The sequence below is a fragment of the Apteryx mantelli genome, chromosome 5, assembly GCF_036417845.1.
Source record: "Apteryx mantelli isolate bAptMan1 chromosome 5, bAptMan1.hap1, whole genome shotgun sequence".
Lineage (NCBI taxonomy): Eukaryota > Metazoa > Chordata > Aves > Apterygiformes > Apterygidae > Apteryx > Apteryx mantelli.
Window position 1 is genome coordinate 20,619,073 of NC_089982.1, and position 17,674 is coordinate 20,636,746.

At 39.2% G+C, this 17,674-nt stretch overlaps 1 protein-coding gene across 1 annotated transcript; it reads left to right on the plus strand.

The window, feature by feature from the left end:
• Positions 1-3,952: 3,952 nt before the first annotated feature.
• RRH (retinal pigment epithelium-derived rhodopsin homolog) lies at positions 3,953-17,193 on the plus strand. The gene is made up of 7 exons (XM_013951608.2): positions 3,953-4,092; positions 10,033-10,223; positions 11,839-11,938; positions 12,689-12,842; positions 13,219-13,387; positions 15,696-15,874; positions 16,728-17,193. Exons 1-7 carry the CDS (start codon positions 3,954-3,956, stop codon positions 16,831-16,833), a joined length of 1,038 nt encoding a protein of 345 aa, XP_013807062.2. The 5' UTR covers position 3,953; the 3' UTR covers positions 16,834-17,193.
• The last annotated feature ends 481 nt before the right edge of the window (positions 17,194-17,674 follow it).

Consider the following 17,674-nt stretch of genomic DNA (forward strand, 5'->3'; position numbering starts at 1 on the left):
ATTTGTCATATTTGTAATTGTCTGCATCCTCTGCTGCACTGCATTCCTGCACTGATGCTCCAGTGCCTAGTTGTGGGTAGCCAACTTAGGTCTTTTCTTATTCCCTTGGCTAGGAAGACTAAGATGACACAATCCTCACTCTTGTAACCAAATTCATTCTCTGCATAGTTGTTCTTACTATGTGCTTCAGAGACATACTTCTCTCTAGGTATCAGAAGACTGTGCTGACATTGTCTTTCAATTGCATGGGCCTGAGAACTGTCAGTATTCACTTCTACCATACCATGTTTTAGCCTAGGACAAGAAGTATATGCTATGAATCTCACAGCAGGTGGAGCTGTGAGTCATAGTCAAGCCTGGAGCCCTTGCAAGGCCAAAGCAAAGACTTTCACGTCTCCATTGCAAGGGGTAAAGAACTATATTGCCCATTGTAGCTGTAGAAGGAAGACCTGTCTCTGATAATAGGAAATTGGACTGTATTATGTGGCTGTCCAGTCCCAGCTGAGAAAGATATGAGGAGCCTTACACCTGTAGGCAATGTTGGATGAGAACAGCACAAACACCCAGAGATTGTTTATTATCTTAGATCCTTGTGGAGGTAAAAGGACATTCAGATGCAGGTGGAAGAAAGTATACTGGGCCTGAAATGAGCTACCCTTTGAGGAAGCAGTGTACGGACAGGTATGTTGATGTCTGCCATGTGATGATGTCTGTCTCTTACCCCTTACCCCCCCCCCAAGGTGCTGGGGAAGGATAGGTGTTTGATTGTAGCATGGTCCATCTGTCCTTGTTTTGCATTGCCTGTTCTGTGCCATGACCTGACCTTGCCCTCCTAATGTTAGTAGTTGCTAAGTGTAATAGAGACATGCAAATGTAGTGTCTTATCAAATTTAAGAAGACAACTCTGACTTGTCTACTGTGTAATGTTACAGTGGACTAAAATACAGGTTCTCTAATTTTATGTCTTTTCCTCTGTCCTGAATTTTTTGTTATCCTGCAATATTTCTTTGAAGCTCAGAAGGTAAGCTTTATTGCACTCCACAGTGCTTTGCTTCCCTGCCCTGGACACGGGAGCAGTGTTGTCACCTTACTGTCTCCTTGCCCACTTGTCAGAGTCTGCCTGTGCTCGCTATTAGCTGAGGTGGAGTCTTAGGTGGCCAAGTCCCGTTTTTCAAAATATGGAATAGTGCTGGATGGTCACATGTATACTGGTGCAGAGTTATTTGCAATTGTGCAAAGCATTGTCTTGGCAGTAGAAGATGTTGTCTTAAAGAAAGCGTGGTTATGGTATTAATATGAAGCACAGCAAAAGAAAAGCTTTTTGAGGTCCCTTATATTTTTCTCTTCATTCAGTTAGCTGAAAGTCTCCTTAGTTTACAGAGTCAGAATTTTCTAATTAACAGTCTAAATCTAGAGACTTTTTTGTGGAAGGAAAAAATATAATTTATTAATTTTTCCTTTGTGTTGGAACCATTTTCATCTATTTATGGAAATAAGATTTAAAAAAAAGTACTGCTTAATACAGCCCTCTAGTGCTGATGTGTTTAATGTACATGGGAGGTTTTTAGAAAATAGCAAAAATATTTTGGTGGTGCATTTTTTTTTTAATTCAGACAGTAAGCATGTCTACTCTCATCATTTGTGGATTGAAATATACTTTTAAATACATATAACTGCAATGTTTGCAACTCACTAAACCTTGTTACAAGTTGTATAGTGCCCCATATCTATACAAATATCTATAAATTGAAGACTGGACTCAAATAGAAATTGTTTTTTGTTGCTACTGATCAGGGCTAGATGGAAAGGAAGAGCTCCGTCATTTGAAGTCACAAAGCATGCCTCTGACTCTAGTGGTACTAGCTGTTATTGGAGAATAAAAAGAACCTGAGCTTCTGATTTTTCTTACGCCAGTACTAGAAAGCATTGTGGTCACATTTTGCCTGGCTTAAGAATTGCATTTCCAACTTTGTGGATTGCTTGTATACTTTAACATTGATTTCATTGCTTTATCTTTTTTATTTTGTTTTATAAACTTCAATGTTCTAGAAAAAACATTGCTGGCAGGTTAGTGATAAGTCATTTATGCCTTTAATTTTGACTTTTTGTCTAATTTCTATCACTTTAGAATTAGCCAAATTTAAGAGAAAAAGAAAAGGAAACAGTGTAATAGTGCATAGAATAGACTGCGCATACTGGAAACTGCGTTTTAACTGACAAGTAGGTATAAAGTCTGTATGGTCTCGTTAACCATGCTACCCCAAGTTTGGAATCCTATCCAAATAAAAATAGAAATGCTTTGCTTTTCTGAGGCATTATGCATTGCAAGCTCATATTTCTATGGAAGTTGCAAGATCTGAGGTGCTTTTGAAAATCTTGCCAAAGTTTCAGGGGAGGAAAGCAAAGATATCAAATTAAGCTTTTATCTTTCAAGGCAGGACTATAAGGGCACTAGGGAAGTGGCTTCATTGCCAAACAGATCATCTTTCCTTTTGGAACTCTCCTACCCAGTTCCTGCCTAATCCTTTTCTGACAGGGAGAATATATTAGTATGAGTATCCTGAGAACTATAAGAGTGAGTGTAGATCTGTGGCATTAAAAAAAAAAAAAAAAAAAAAGTTTGCTGGTAGAACTGTGACACTTGATCTTGTGTCGCAATGATGACTAAATGACCTGAATGAATAAGTGGCGTATCAAAATTTTCATACTTTCGGTGAAAGATACAAGATGTCTGTCTTGAAAAGATGAGGAGCAGGAAGGAATGCTCTAGGAGTGTTTGGGTTGGAGATGGGAGTAGCTCTCCAGGTGTACCTCCTCTTTGTGGGATGGCTGTATTGCTTTCATGCTCCTGGTGTCAGTAAAGCCTTACTGCTGCTCACAAGACACAGCCCTAGTCTGGGAGCCATACTTGAGCTGCCTGTGAACCACATACAGCTGAAGAACTACTGGTTGCTCCTTCTTGTCACTTTTGTACCCTTTATAAGTACAAAGCTGGAGACGAACAACTGTATAAAGGGGAACGGGTGGTAAACACCTTTGATTACTTACACTGACACTGCATGTAAGATCTTTGGGTGAGGGTTTATTGCAGCTAATATTTATACAGGATTTTGTAAAAGGCTTTTTCAGTCTAGCTCCTGTGTGCTGCAACATCCTCATTGAAAAGAAGAAAACAAACTACTGCTCACGGCTTTGGAAGATGCCTAGTAATTTGCTGTGCAGTAAAATGCTTAGGTGAAGTTTTCTAACGTGAGCTTACCTATGTGTGTTTTGGAGAGGGAGGGAGTTCAAACTTGTGAGGCATGTTCAATGCCTGTTTTTTGCAGACCAGGCTGTTTTAAAAATCTAATAATTGGGTTTTTCGGTAGTCACACTTCACTTCAGAAAATAACTGGACTTTGGTTTTTCTTGTCTGCTATCAGATTGTTTAATCAAACTAACAAAGAATCTTAAAGAGTTGTAAGAAGATATAGGCCTCAAGATTTGAAGGGATGGATTTTAGAGTAAGCATGTCCTGCTTTTTAGAGAAATTGGCATTTTTGTTTCTCTGTTCTGCTGTGGTTGTGTTCTCTGTGATGATTAGAATTAATTCCAAACCAGGCTGATGACCAACTGACTTGAGCCAATTTTCACGGAAAGTATTGCACAAGAGGTTTGAAGTGAAAAGTTTGGGGGCATGTGACAGTTAATCTCTTTAGCAGTAAGAATGAAGTTTAAGCATCCTGTTGGAAATGTGCTGTTCTTTGTTTTAATTAACAAGCTTTCCTCCTGCATAGATTGGGAGTGTAAACTTCTTTGCAGTTTAGTCCAATTAAATCTTGCTTGGAGACCATCAGTGGAAGGGGGTGCCCCCTCCTCTTTTTTTTTTTTTAAATTGTTCAGTGAGTCTGTTGGATAATGAAAGAATTTGCCTGACAGGGTTTTGTAGTGTTTTGTCTGCCTGATGAATTACCATGGAGGATAGACCACAGTCTTTTTCGTCCAACATGCTTTTGAATGATTCAGCCAACTCCTCAGAAAGTGACAGTGAAGCTCATTCAGCCTTTACACAGACTGAGCACAACATAGTTGCAGCTTACTTAATAATAGCAGGTATGGGTGTGAGCAAGTTCTTTTCTTAACAGAACTGTGTATTTGAATGCTTGTTTTGTATGATAACAGTGGTATTTCATTCTGTATTATGCAAATATCTAATGGCTTTTCTTGGTAGTTTACTGGCAACTGAGTAATCAGCAGGCTGACTGCAGTGTGCAGAACCATTACATTTTCTGCTGTATGCTTGAAGGCAATGTGGTATGTTGAAAAACATATTTTGTTGATATGTAATTATAGAAGAGAGAATTAATTTCTGCCAGCTTGCAAAAGAGATAAAAATAGGACATAGCTGTCACATCTTGCATTTTTCTGTGATGTGCTTGAAGCTATCTTGAGATTTCTCTTGGGCCACATGTTCATAATAATATATGTGTAGTCTGAGCATGTGAGCGGGTGTCTGTTAGGGGGATGTAAGGGGAAGGATTGGAATGTGACTTGGAGGGAGCTGGTCGTTAATCAGAGAGAAGAGCAGACTCCAGTTGCAGTTGTATTTTTCACTGATGACACACGTTAGAAAAAGCACGCTGGAAGGCTTGACATCATGTGTTCCCTTTGACTGTAATGGCCTTTGGCTAAGGCTGGAATGGTTATGGAATAATTTTTTATTGAAAACTTTTTCATTGTCATAACTGCAACTGCTTTGGAAATGTTTTTTTGAAGCATTGACTGCTACACCAATGAAATATCTTGAAACAAACTGTAACCTACTGTGTTTAAAAATGGGCCTTCTATACCTTTTTTATTGAAAATTAAATCCATTTATAAATACTTTATTCATAGACTATATCCTACATTTAGGGCACATTTTCTATGTTTGAACTAGTTTTTGAAATACTACAAAATATTAATCTACTTAAGGCATATAGGTAATAATACTGATGATGCTCACATTTAGAGAAGCTGTTTGAAGTGGTAAATATCAAATCTTCTCATAAAGAGGATGTTTTTGAATGCAAAGCCAATGACTTAATTATTTCAGGTGTTTAGGGAAATTGGTGTCATTGACTGAATACCAGTCAGTAGACTTGCTGAGAAGCCGTAGAAATGAATGATGGTCAAGTATTAAAAGACTAGACACACTCCACAGTACTACTAAATTATTTGCAGGTAACCGGATCTATAAGGCACCCCAAATATGTGTGGTGCTTGTTTATATTTTAATTCAAACTGATTACACTGATATGTAATGAAGTGGTCTTTTCAGATGGTCAGAATATCTGGCATTAAGGATCATAGTTTTCATAGGTGATCAATGGGATTAGCAAGACCCAACCAAGCTCTCCTTCTTTATTTTGCACAGAAATGATTTTTAATTTTTTTATTTTATTTTTAGAAGTAGTGAAGGAGTTAGATTACCATTATTATTATTATAAGTGAGGGAGTCTAGTAAAACTTTCAGCTGTAGTTTGTACCTTGCTTTCTTAATGACAAGTGTTTCTGACAGTAAGGTCTATAGCATCTTTGAAAATATGATTGTTCGGTTTGCAAATGCCTTAGCAGGGCAAATAGATCTCAAATCTGGAAGATTTCAATTGTGTTAATAACCAGATGTCTAAGAGAATGAAGTACAGATATAGGGGTCATCATTGTGTTGCTTTTTAAACAGCCTGAATACTTGATTGTCTACAAATAATTGCTTTGTTTTCTGAGAAGGAAGTCATTGTTAAAGTATTGCTGTCTATAGTGATCAATGTATAATTTTAGTGATGACCACAGGGATACTCAGACTGCAGGAAGCAGTGCTGCTTCACTGATAGCCTTCAGCTTGTAATGAAGTGCTCTGGAATAACTTTAAAATGCTTTCTGGAATAGTAAATTCCATATTATACATGGATTTATCTTCTGCTTCATTGTTTTGATGCTGCTACCAGTGTGTTCTGCTTTACTTTGTTAGGGCTTGTATTTGCATTTGGTCTCCTTTAGTTTTCTTTGCTTCCCTAGGAAGAAGAAAAATAAGAAATTTTTCTGTTCTCGATCAGGGCATACGTAAGGTTTTTGTCTTGATCTTGGCAAAATCACAGAGTTTAGAATGTGAATTCTGGTCTAACCCTAAAATGTTTCGCAGGCTGAGTAGCAGCATCCACATGATTTTTCTGAATCAGGTGAGTTTTTCCTAGCTGACAATATCAGGTTACTAAACCTCTTGGTCTCTCTCTGCGCACTCTCTGCCCTCTAAGAAATGGGCACTGGTTATTGGCTGCCTGGAGAAACAACTTTGTTCTTCTACTTGACCTGCTTCTCACAAATAGAGAAGAGAGCGTTTCTTGAATCTACATGTTTTTCCTCACTTTATTCAAGATGGAATCTATCTGCTTTCTAACATTGCTCTACTATTAATTTGTTTTAGTAGTGCTGAAATCTTTACTAAATATAGGCTTAGCGCTTTCTCTTCCAGATTCTTTTCTTCTTTTTAAGATTGGGCTCTGAAGCACAAAATTCAAGTATGGTTAGCAGGATCCTCCTTCGCCCCGAGGGCATGAATTTACAGTCCTGTTGGATTTCTGGTTTCATTCCTGGTGGCTGTACTACCTGTTAAAACATGTATCATAGGAAGCTCATACTATTGTATAAACTTGTAATTCTAGTTTGCTTCAGCTCTCCTAGGAGGTGACATACTGCCTATTAACAGGAGAGCTGACAGAGATGACAGTGAGAGTGCTCTCACTGTGTTATTTGTTCTACATCAGATCGCCAGCTCCCTCCTTTCTCTTGCTGTTGTAGCAGTTCATAGCATCACAGTGTCATTCCTAAAATGTGTGCGATATGATAGTTGATGGTGTTCATGGAGTTGTGCCCCATCCACCATCTTTTTTGTAGTGCAGTTTTTATGTGCTGTGCAGGTGATCTCAAAATGCCCAAGCTTGTCTGTTCTCAGGTAGAAGAGAGAATGAAAATGAAATACAGCTGAAACTGATTTTTCCTCATTTGATTTTAAGATTACTCAGTCTGTTAGAGTTTCTGTAATGTAGGAGAGTGGTACTGGTTAATGAAACATTGCAGTGAAACTCCTTAGGTGAGGTACAGGTATAATAAAAACTGTACTAATTTATATAATCGAAATGGATGAACTCCATTTAAAAGCTGAAAAATTGGTATCATCGCCAGTGTCCATTATTCAAGGTATTGTCGTATGTTCATGCATATTACTACAATTGCATTGGTTTCTCTTCTGCCCATTTTCATATCTGTTTCACATGATTAACATGGCTCTTGCTGAACATAGTGCTTCAGATAAAGAAATGGTACTGATGTGTAGTTGATTCTAGAAAAGTCTTACAGCCCTAATTTGAGGCACTGGGGTGCATGCTGGTATTTAAAATCGATGGATAGTGTTCCTGTGCACTGCCAATGATGGCCTTTGCAGGAACTTCCTTATTGACACCAGTGGAAGTTTTTGAAATTCAACTGTAGAGCTAAAGTACCTCAAACTGATGTTCTCTCTCAGGTTTTTTGACCCTGCTGACTTGAGGTTGTTGTTTGAACTGCAGTGAAGTTGTAGTCTGAGCGTAAACTGACATTAGAGGTTTTTATTCCTATGCTGTGGCACTGACAGTGGCAGAGATGGAAGAGCATTATGTAATACTTAAAAATCTTACTGCCCTTTTCACACAGGTGTGTCAGCAAAAAGCTGAGGAGCACGTGTCAGGGCTTGGTGGAGCAAGTAGAAGAGCAGAAATCTCATCGGCATCAGCAGGGTGTGAGGGGTATAGATTGCCACAGAGCAAGGTGGGCAATGACTGTGAAGAAAAGATGGGACTGCTTCTGGAAGTCCAGAGTTACAGAGGAATAAATTAGACATGCTGGTGTCATTGCCTATGCCTGTTTTGGGACCCGGGAGAATAGTACAGACCTTGTTTTGCTCCTCAGAGCAAAGGGGGCACTTCATGGTGCTGGATTGCTTGCTGTTCTGTTTTTACTGAGCCTGACTGTATGTATGTATGTGTCGGCTATGCTCTGTGGACCTGGTAGTTAAGATGCAAAGTTAACATCCTGTAAAGAGGCAAATACTCTTGTTTCAGGCTCTTTAGCTCTACATTCAGTGCAACAGCCACTTGCTTCAGCTCTTTACAAATTTATCCCTACAGATCTGTTACGCTGAAAGGTATAGTGTTTGGTTCATAATGAAACTTTAACTGTAAAACTGAAAAGTTCTGAGAGGCATTTCCATGGACACTGTGTTTTACTAAAATAAGATTCCACTATGCAGTGTAACTTCAGATGCCCAAGTTATACAAATGTTTTTAGATTTAAAATCTGAAATATTGTACCACCTGTGCTGGTCTAGGGAATCTATGACCACCTTGCCAATTCTTGTCATTATTTACAAGTTATTTTTTAAAATAATTTTCTGTATTTTCTTGAACATGTTGGAATTCTCCATTCTGTTGAAAAGGGCTGTGGCCATTTCTTGAGTGAGATGCAAAGGGGAGTGTTTAACTTCAGTGGCTCTTATTGCTCTTATTAGTAATGGGGGACTTGTTATTGCTGGTATTACTAGGAGTCTGGGGGATAGCATTTTGCTCTAAATATCTCTGCAGTGGGTTAGAGTCTGAAGAGGAAAAAAAAAAAACAGAGCAAAGAAAACCTGTTTTGTGGGGCTGCCATGTAAACTGCTATGCAGTAGGGTTTGGTCAGGAAGGAGGAAGAGCCAGAGAAGGGGAGGAGGTGGAGTTTTTAATATAGGTCACCAGGATCAGAAAAAGCTTCCTTGTGAAAAGGATCCTAAAGAGGAGAGTCCTGGACACCTCATAGAGCACTATTAAGTCCAAAGCAAATTCCAGAGGGGTTGGGCATGAAGACAGGAGAATGTATATGTTAGCTTTAGTACTGTTTGTTACAACTCTTTATTTGGTCTGCTGGGTATTTCTTGTGTTGCATAAGAATTGACTTCCAGGAACAGTTTGCGCATGCTTGGTGCTGCCTCTACTGCATGTAGTTTAAATGTAAAAGCGCTTGCCACACTGGCGTTTTGGGAACACTTGTATATAAGTTTCTGGGGTGCAGTTTTGTTTGGGCTCAGGGTCCTAGTTCTAAAAAGATAGAAGACAGGTGAAGTGTGCCAAAGAAGAAAGAAACAAAGTAGCAAACCAAGCCAGCCCAAAGGGACTTAAAAATACACAGGTCACTGAGGCAGGAGCAAGTTCAGTGCATAGCTGGACTTTTAGCATAGCTATGAGATAGCCTTAAAGCTTGGAGCATGAAGGAAATGACTCATGCAGTGGAGGGTCACAACCGTGCCACAGTGGCAGGCTGTAGGGATGGGCTAGGCAGCTTGACAGGGTTTAGTGTTTTAGTAAATACACAGTTTGCAGCAATGTGAGCCAACTTTGCTTGTAAAGAATTGGGTCCTCATGAACAGAGAGGGGAATAGGTCTGACTAGGATGGAGGTAGCAAGGTCAAAGCATAATGACTGATTTTCTATATTCCTTTCATCCAGGAATATTACTTTTACCTGAATGCACAGTGGAAACTCCTGAGAAAAAGGAGGAACTAAGGTGGTGACAGAGGGGCTTTTGCTAGATCTGGTGAATCTCTATAAAAAGTCCAGTAACCCTGCTTTTTATCAGCTCGCTAGCCTGCATTCGTTTTGGCCGCATAAGACAGAAAACTTAACTCAGTGGCTGAAATTTCTAAATTGTAATCTTGAATGCTTCTGAATGTTTGCTATTCCTGTTGCCATTGCATAGGAAGTCCCAGGTTCAGCAAAGCAACCCACTAGCACCTTGGGCCCTTACTAAATCCAAGTGCGAGTTCTCTAATTAGTATTAGAATTTCTCCCTTTCTTAGATGTCTTTTGTCTTCATGAAATTACATTTGATTGAAAATAAAACTTGTTCAGGACTTAGATATTACAATAGGCTGCACTTCATTTTGCATGCATGTTGCTGGCTTGCCTGCATCTTTTGCTAAGTTCCCCTTTTTCTCTGTTCCTACAGGAGCGATAAGCATTTTCAGTAACATTGTTGTGTTAGGCATCTTTGTTAAGTACAAAGAGCTTCGGACAGCAACCAACGCAATTATTATCAACTTGGCTTTTACTGACATTGGTGTTAGTGGCATCGGTTACCCCATGTCTGCTGCCTCAGACCTGCATGGAAGCTGGAAATTTGGATATACTGGATGCCAGGTATTTCAATTCAGTTAGGGAGGAAGTCTTAAGCACTTAAAAGCAAACCAAGAGATAATAGTAGCCCTACTTGATGTTTTGTTCTTTTTAGAGATGAGGTGGAGGTGCAAAATTTGACTCTAGACCTGAAACTGATTTTTCTTTAAGTGAATGGAGGATTTGGTTTGGATTTTACCCTAAATTTATCATTTAAAATCTGAAAGCATTGAAGTATAACCTTATATTTATCAACTAGAGATTTTAAAATGGCTTTAAGAAATGAAATCCTCAAATGAAAATTGTTTTGGATAGCACAGGTTTATTTGATGTAATAATAATCAAGAATTCAGAAGTGATAATTCTTTTATGAGTTCTGCCTGATGAATATGTCACCTTTGAGATATGACTATTAAGTTATAAAAATGAAGGCCTGCAAAAGAGGCATTGAAAATCTGGCCTAGTTTTAACAACTGTCTATTTTTAAAAGTTATTAGTGAAAAATTGACTTTTATAGGAGAAATATAATACCATTTGCTTGCTATATACGACAAATCTACTACTTAACAGCCTGGTGGGATTAAGAGGCCAGGAAAATGAGTATTATGAAGGCATATGCTGTAAATGTTACTCAAGGAAAATATGAGTAACGCCATAGATTCTTGGACCTGTGTATGATGATGGGTGTTTATAACAGTCTGATGTCACTCACTTGATTGCACAATTATGTTGAGTTAAGAATTCAGCTATTGCTTGACAGGAAGCCTGGCTTTAATAACTCTGGATCTAGAGTGACTCTACATTTGTGGGCTGAAGTTGATGTGAAATCTCCCTACCAGTGCTTTGGGAGCTCTTAAGATCATACGAAGCACAACTCAGGTCAACCTAAACCAAGTAAATTTTGTGAAATGAGACAGCAGAATGTCACATGTTTCTATTATAACCACTTGTGGCATGTGATCTGGCACAAGGATCTGTATTTTGGGAGTGCCAGTGGCAGCACAGCCCTCCCAGTCACCATTCCTAGTCAGGTTGCCCAGAGGACAACTGGGCAGGTGCTTTTGGATCATGCTAGGATTTCAGCACATGTGCAGTATGATCACTTGTGCGTTAGCAATAGATCTGGCACCATGTAAAAATGGAGGTCAGTGGGGAAAATCAGTGTACCATATCTGCAAAATAAGTCTAGTTATATGACAGAGGGAAGAGTGACCATTCAGAACCCTGCGTTTGCTAAAGCCATACCTGATTTAACTTTTTATGATGAAACAAATGCAGTTCACATTTCTCTAATGCATTGAAAACATGAATTGAAAAAGCCCACAAACTCCAAGCCCACAAACTCCAAACCCACTATGCCTGAATCTCAGAATTTACTTTAAGTATGTCATTTGTTTGCTTTTTAGACTGTTGCCTTTAGGGTTTCTGATGTACACGAAAGCAAGTTGCTTTTAAAATGTTTAATTTGAAATTAGCTAGCTCCAAATTGCCTGCATTGAATTAGTTCATTCAGTACCTTGCTAACAGAAGAGAACACAGACCGAATGTAGTGTATCGTAGTACTTTAGATTCAGTCCACAAACTTGTGCTTATACCTTTGAAAGATTTCTCAGAAAGGATGTTTTTTTTTAAATTTCAGATCTATGCTGCCTTAAATATCTTTTTTGGGATGGCAAGTATTGGTTTGCTTACTGTTGTTGCAGTTGACCGTTATCTGACAATCTGCAGGCCTGATATAGGTACCGTATTCTTGATCAAAAATCAATCACTGTATGGCCTCTGTGAACTATCATTCTAGTTGTATTGTTTTCTTAAGAATACGTAATTGGCATACTGGGCATGCTTTTAGGTTAGGGCATGATCCTGCAGTACTTGATTAAGTGCATTAGTTATGTGAATGCTACTGCTTTTGCAGGTGAAAATTGCAGATTTGGGCTGTTCTTCTGTCTTTTTTCATCCATTTACAAGCTGTATTTGCTATATCCACTTACTAGAAGGCCCCACCCATATGTAGAAGCACACCAAAAGGGTCCAGCTCTGGGATGTTTCTGACAGCTGTCAAGCTGATGTGTGCCTCTGATACCGTGTTAGCACCATACTGGATTTTTTCATTCCTACCTGTTACAGCTGTGCTATAACTTAATTCTTCCCTTTTTTTTTTTTTCTTTCCTTTCCTGCAAACACAAACATGCTTGTTCTTGAATGCACTGTTGTGTAGTAAGCTATACTGTGGGATTAGGATCAGCTATTGTCAGCATGCTTTGGGTTGGAATAGGTGATGGCATGAAGTGCATTTGAGCTGGAAAACTTGATGTCATTCATCAGCCGTATGAAATGGGCATGCTATAGTGTTTGGAAGTGTAGTCCTCTGAAGGATTGTTACCATTAATATGGTTTCAGGCTTGCTGGAACCTGCTTGTGGTTCAAGTTCAATGTTGGAAAGAAACAACAGATGACACCAGTTTGTGATTGTCTGTGCTTGGTTGCAGGAAGAAGAATGACTACCCGTAACTATGGCACTCTAATCATTGCTGCTTGGGTAAATGCAGTCTTTTGGGCCTCCATGCCTACTCTAGGCTGGGCTAGCTACGCTCCCGATCCAACTGGAGCAACATGCACAGTAAACTGGAGAAAAAATGATGTGTAAGATTCCCCCCTCCCTCTTTTTGTTTTTTAAATTGGTTGTCTCATTGAAGGTTAAGATTATTCAATTTAATACTATGAGAATAACTTTTTCTTGCTGAAGTTTGAAGCCAGAATTATGAAAAATCATTCAAAAACCGTGGCAATAATACAGAACAAGTCTAGGGAAAAATTGTAGGAAGAGAGCCATGCTTGAAAACCGCAAGACTTGTGGCCGCTAATAAAAACTAAGGCTAAGGAAAATTTCCCTAATTCTTTCAAAGCTATTTTTTATGTCATAAACAATTGAATCAAAATATTGAATTCTATAGTAACTTTTCATGGATGGATAGTTTTAAAGTTACTGTGGTGTTTTGTGTTTTTTTTGTCTTATCAGGTCCTTTGTTTCCTACACAGTGAGTGTAATTGCTGTTAATTTTGTTGTACCCTTAACAGTCATGTTTTACTGTTATTACAATGTTTCCCGGACAATGAAACAATATGCCAGCAATAACTGCTTGGAGAGCATCAATATAGACTGGTCTGACCAAGTAGATGTAACAAAGGTATGGCAAATGAAGGCTGATTCTTTTTAAGCATGTTCTTTTGTGTCAAATTCTGGAGGCAGAGGAACAATGCAGCCTTTTAAGCATTTTTCCTATGTTCCCCCTTTTCCTTCTTGCTTACTAAACATTAACTGAAATTTAGCTGGGGTGAAAATTCTTGGCTTGATTTTTATAACACTAGATTCCTTACTTTCAATATAATACCCTTTCTATAACTTGGGAAATGCATCCAAATAGCTACACTGAAGGCTAGGAACAATGCAAATATTCCCTGCTTCTGTCCTCCCTCGTCACATGGAAATGTAAGTCAGAGATATCCTAGGAGGATTGTCTGAGATATTTTTACTCTTTGTGTCCGCAGAGTCCTTAGGTTGTCCTACTAGGTTCACAGATGTCTCTGATCAGAAATTATTTGGTCAACTCTGATTTGAACTCGTGACTTAGGCATGAAAAGGCATTGCCAAGCTCCTGATCTGTGAGATTTTCTGATCCTTTGTACTTTTCAGAGTCTATTAAACTTCTCTCTTTCATACATAAAAATTAGCAAATGTGAATTAATGGCATAAAATGGTATATCCTGCTCAGAGAGTCAACAATGTTTAAGAGGCCATGAAAAAGCTTCAAGTTCAGTAGCTCCTTTGACTTTTGTGTAAAGATATGATTTATAGTTGGGCATGGGGGGGGGGGGGGAACACACAGGAGAAAATTGGGCAGAGCAGCTGGCACCTATATTTTTGAATTGCTTATCAAGTCAAACTTAACACTTCTTGGAGAAGGTTCTCAAGGTTATATTCTGAAAAAATGGTATTTTTACCTAACATCATAATATTTTGCACTTCTGAAATACTTTCAGAATGCTTTAAACTCAGGAGTCTGTCATTAGTCTGTCACTCGTATTTGTGAAGAAAATGCATCTTTCCTGTTTTACGGTTGAAGAGAGTAATATTAAAAAAATTGAATCAAATTCAGCTTCAAAGGTAAATACTATCCTTCTTTAGAATTGGACTACTTGCTTTTTCACAAATTAGCATTTTTTAAGCATCCTAGGCACCAAAAGCAAACTTCTAAATGAAGATGTTCTTTCTTTTAAGAATCATTTTTTTATAGATACTGCTTTTGTATTTACATAGGAATCTGTAGAGAGAGTTATAGCTTGTTTATTGGTTATGCTCCAGAACAGCTCCAGCAAAGTAGTTATTTCTCTTTTCTAATCTTGTCTGTCACTGGAAGAAAGAATATGGGCACAGGTAAACAACACTAGAGAAATCTTTTACATACGAAGAGCTGTACTTTTTTTTTTGCTTTTTATACATACATACATACATATATATATATGTATGGCTATCTATAGCCATAAATATAGCCATCATAGCCATGTATGTATGTATGTATAAAAAATTCACACACACACACACACATATATGTAATATATTTGGTCCTCTTTATTTGAGGTTCACATTTCAGTTTGTTATTGATTCGCTTCCCTGACAAAAGCTGTAGATGTCTGTCCTAACTGATTCTTCTTCTGCCCCCCTCAGTTTGTCACCGCTTAGTGCCATGCTGTGTCCTGTTATGTGCAGCTCAAGTCTATTTTGAAAGGGAATTTGTCATTCCATCGGAACATCATATGTTCAGGAAGCAGTTTATTGTATTTTCTTTAGAAGGGTCAGAGAGCAGACTTCAGGTTGTTTATGCCCAAAGAGGAACCAAAGGCAGTAGCTAAGAAGTGGTTAAACTAAGGTGGTTTATGTAAAAATTGATACCTTCTGTGGGTTAGATGATGTTGACTACCTGACCATTTTCAAATATGGCATCTTCTTTTCTTAGAGATAGATAGCCATCCTCTGGTGGATATAATCAGAGCCTTTCAGATGTATGTGATAATAAAACAGTACAGCTAAGGTAAAGTGCATTTTGAAAGAGAGGATTTGTTGATGGCATGCAGTGAATTTCCAACTTAGAAATATTAGGTAGTCGTGATTCATGTGCAAAGTCCTCTCTGGCCCTTTTAATTTTTGCTGGACACATTCAATGTAATCAATAGTGCTGATTGTGAAGGAAGATTATATATAATGAAATAATAGCATGTCAAAATACGTGGCAGTGTGATGTGCTATAAAATCCCCAAAGTGAGATTTCATTATAACCTCTCAAAATAAGTCAGGACGCGTTGTTTATGTGTTATTTCTAGGTTATTTGGTTTTGTATAGCTATATTTTCACACACGTGCATGCACATTTGTGATTAGGTTGTGAGGTGTTCATATGCAGGTAATACGAGTTATGTGTGTGTTCCTCTTGTTTTACAGATGTCTGTTGTGATGATTGTGATGTTTTTGGTGGCATGGTCTCCATATTCCATTGTGTGTTTATGGTCATCCTTTGGAGACCCAAAGAAAATTTCTCCTGCAATGGCCATCATAGCTCCTCTGTTCGCAAAATCTTCCACATTCTATAATCCCTGCATTTATGTTGTTGCAAACAAGAAGTAAGTGTTCCTAACTTTGAACTAAGAGTACCAGTCTACTTCATGGCCTTTTGGGCATGAAGAAATTGTTTGGATCAGCTTCGGAACATGTTAAATTGATGAAGATTTTTGATAACACGTTAGTGATGCTTTTATTAGATCTCTTTGAAAGTTATTTTGTGTTTTTTTCATGAGGGACTCATTGTGCAATTTGTGTTGCATCAGTGGTAGACTGGTTGTTTTTAATGTCTGTAGCCAATATGTATGGCTTCTTAGTGACTTGTAACTTCTGTGGATTTTCTTGCTTGATTTGGGATGTGTCATAGTCTGACTTGCTTAGGATGGATTGACACTTTTCATTAAAATAAGTAAGTCAAGCCTATTCTTTCTATCTCCAAATAATTCTATCATTGTTTGAGCAAACATATTATATGCTCTAACCAAACCAGTGCCTCTGATTGGGAACTGTAGATTTTTGGAAAGAGGCATCCTTCCTTTCTCTACCGCCAACCTACGTGCAGAGCCTATGATCTCCATCCAGGTAAGCTGATCTGATCCTGCTGCGTCAATGAAAGTCTGGTTTCTTTTTTCCCCCTCTCCTGTAAGTTTACCTTTCTCATGTCTATACCCTGTCCAGTGCTAAGCAAAACGTGCTGTGACCCCTGTTGTAGAAGAAAGACTGAACTTAGTTATTTCTGTACATGGGAGTGGAATAAGACTCAGGTCTTCCTGAATTTCAAATACACTCTTTTTACTGATGAAGTTTTGCTAAGATTGAATACCGTCATAGTACTTACAACCAGCTGAGCCACTTTTTCTTTGTATTTGCTTCTTGGACTAACAATCTCTGCTTTCCCTTTTTTGTCCTTTGCAGGTTTCGGAGGGCAATCCTGGCAGTGGTGCAATGTCAGAGACGACAAGAGATAACTATAAACAGTGCCTTGCCCATGAGCGTATCTCGGAATGCACTGACATCGTAAAACTTGCTTCATTTGCCTGCATATGTTAAATGGAAAGGAGTCAAATCTGGGTTACAGTTAATCATTTGGTATAATCTGCCTCATCCAGCCAGCTGTTTTCTGTTAATCACAGTAATGTTTTAGATGGTTTAAAAACAAAAAGGAAAAAAAAATATTTAGACTCTAGTTTCAGGGAATGAGGCTGAATGGCCCGATATGTCTGTTCCAAACAAAAAAGGCCAGTGAAATGTTCATTGGACTCTTGGACAAGGTGAGGTAGGGGCAGGGAGAGACTAAAACAAGAAGCTCTTAGCTTTGGTAACAGAGATTTTGCTCCTGTAATTTTTTGTAAATGAATTGTCCTCAACCTCCCTGTAAAGTTTCCAATACTCTGGATTCTCCCTTTGTGTGTATATATACAAGTGTACACCCCCCCACCCCCCCTACACACACACCCCCCTATACACACACACCCCTTACACCCCGCCACACACACTCCCCCTACACACACACCCCCACCCCCCGCTACACACCCCCCCGCTACACACCCCCCCGCTACACACCCCCCCGCTACACACCCCCCCGCTACACACCCCCCCGCTACACACCCCCCCGCTACACCCCCCGCTACACACACCCCCGCTACACACCCCCCACATCCACCCCTACACACCCCCCCTACACACCCCCCACACCCACCCCCACCCCCCCTACATAACCCCCCCGCACACACCCCCCCAACACACCCCCCACCCCCCCACCCCCCCACCCCGCACACACCCCCCCGCACACACCCCCCCACCCCCCCCACACACCCCCCCTGCACACCCCTACCCCCCTGCACGCACCCACCCCCCCTGCA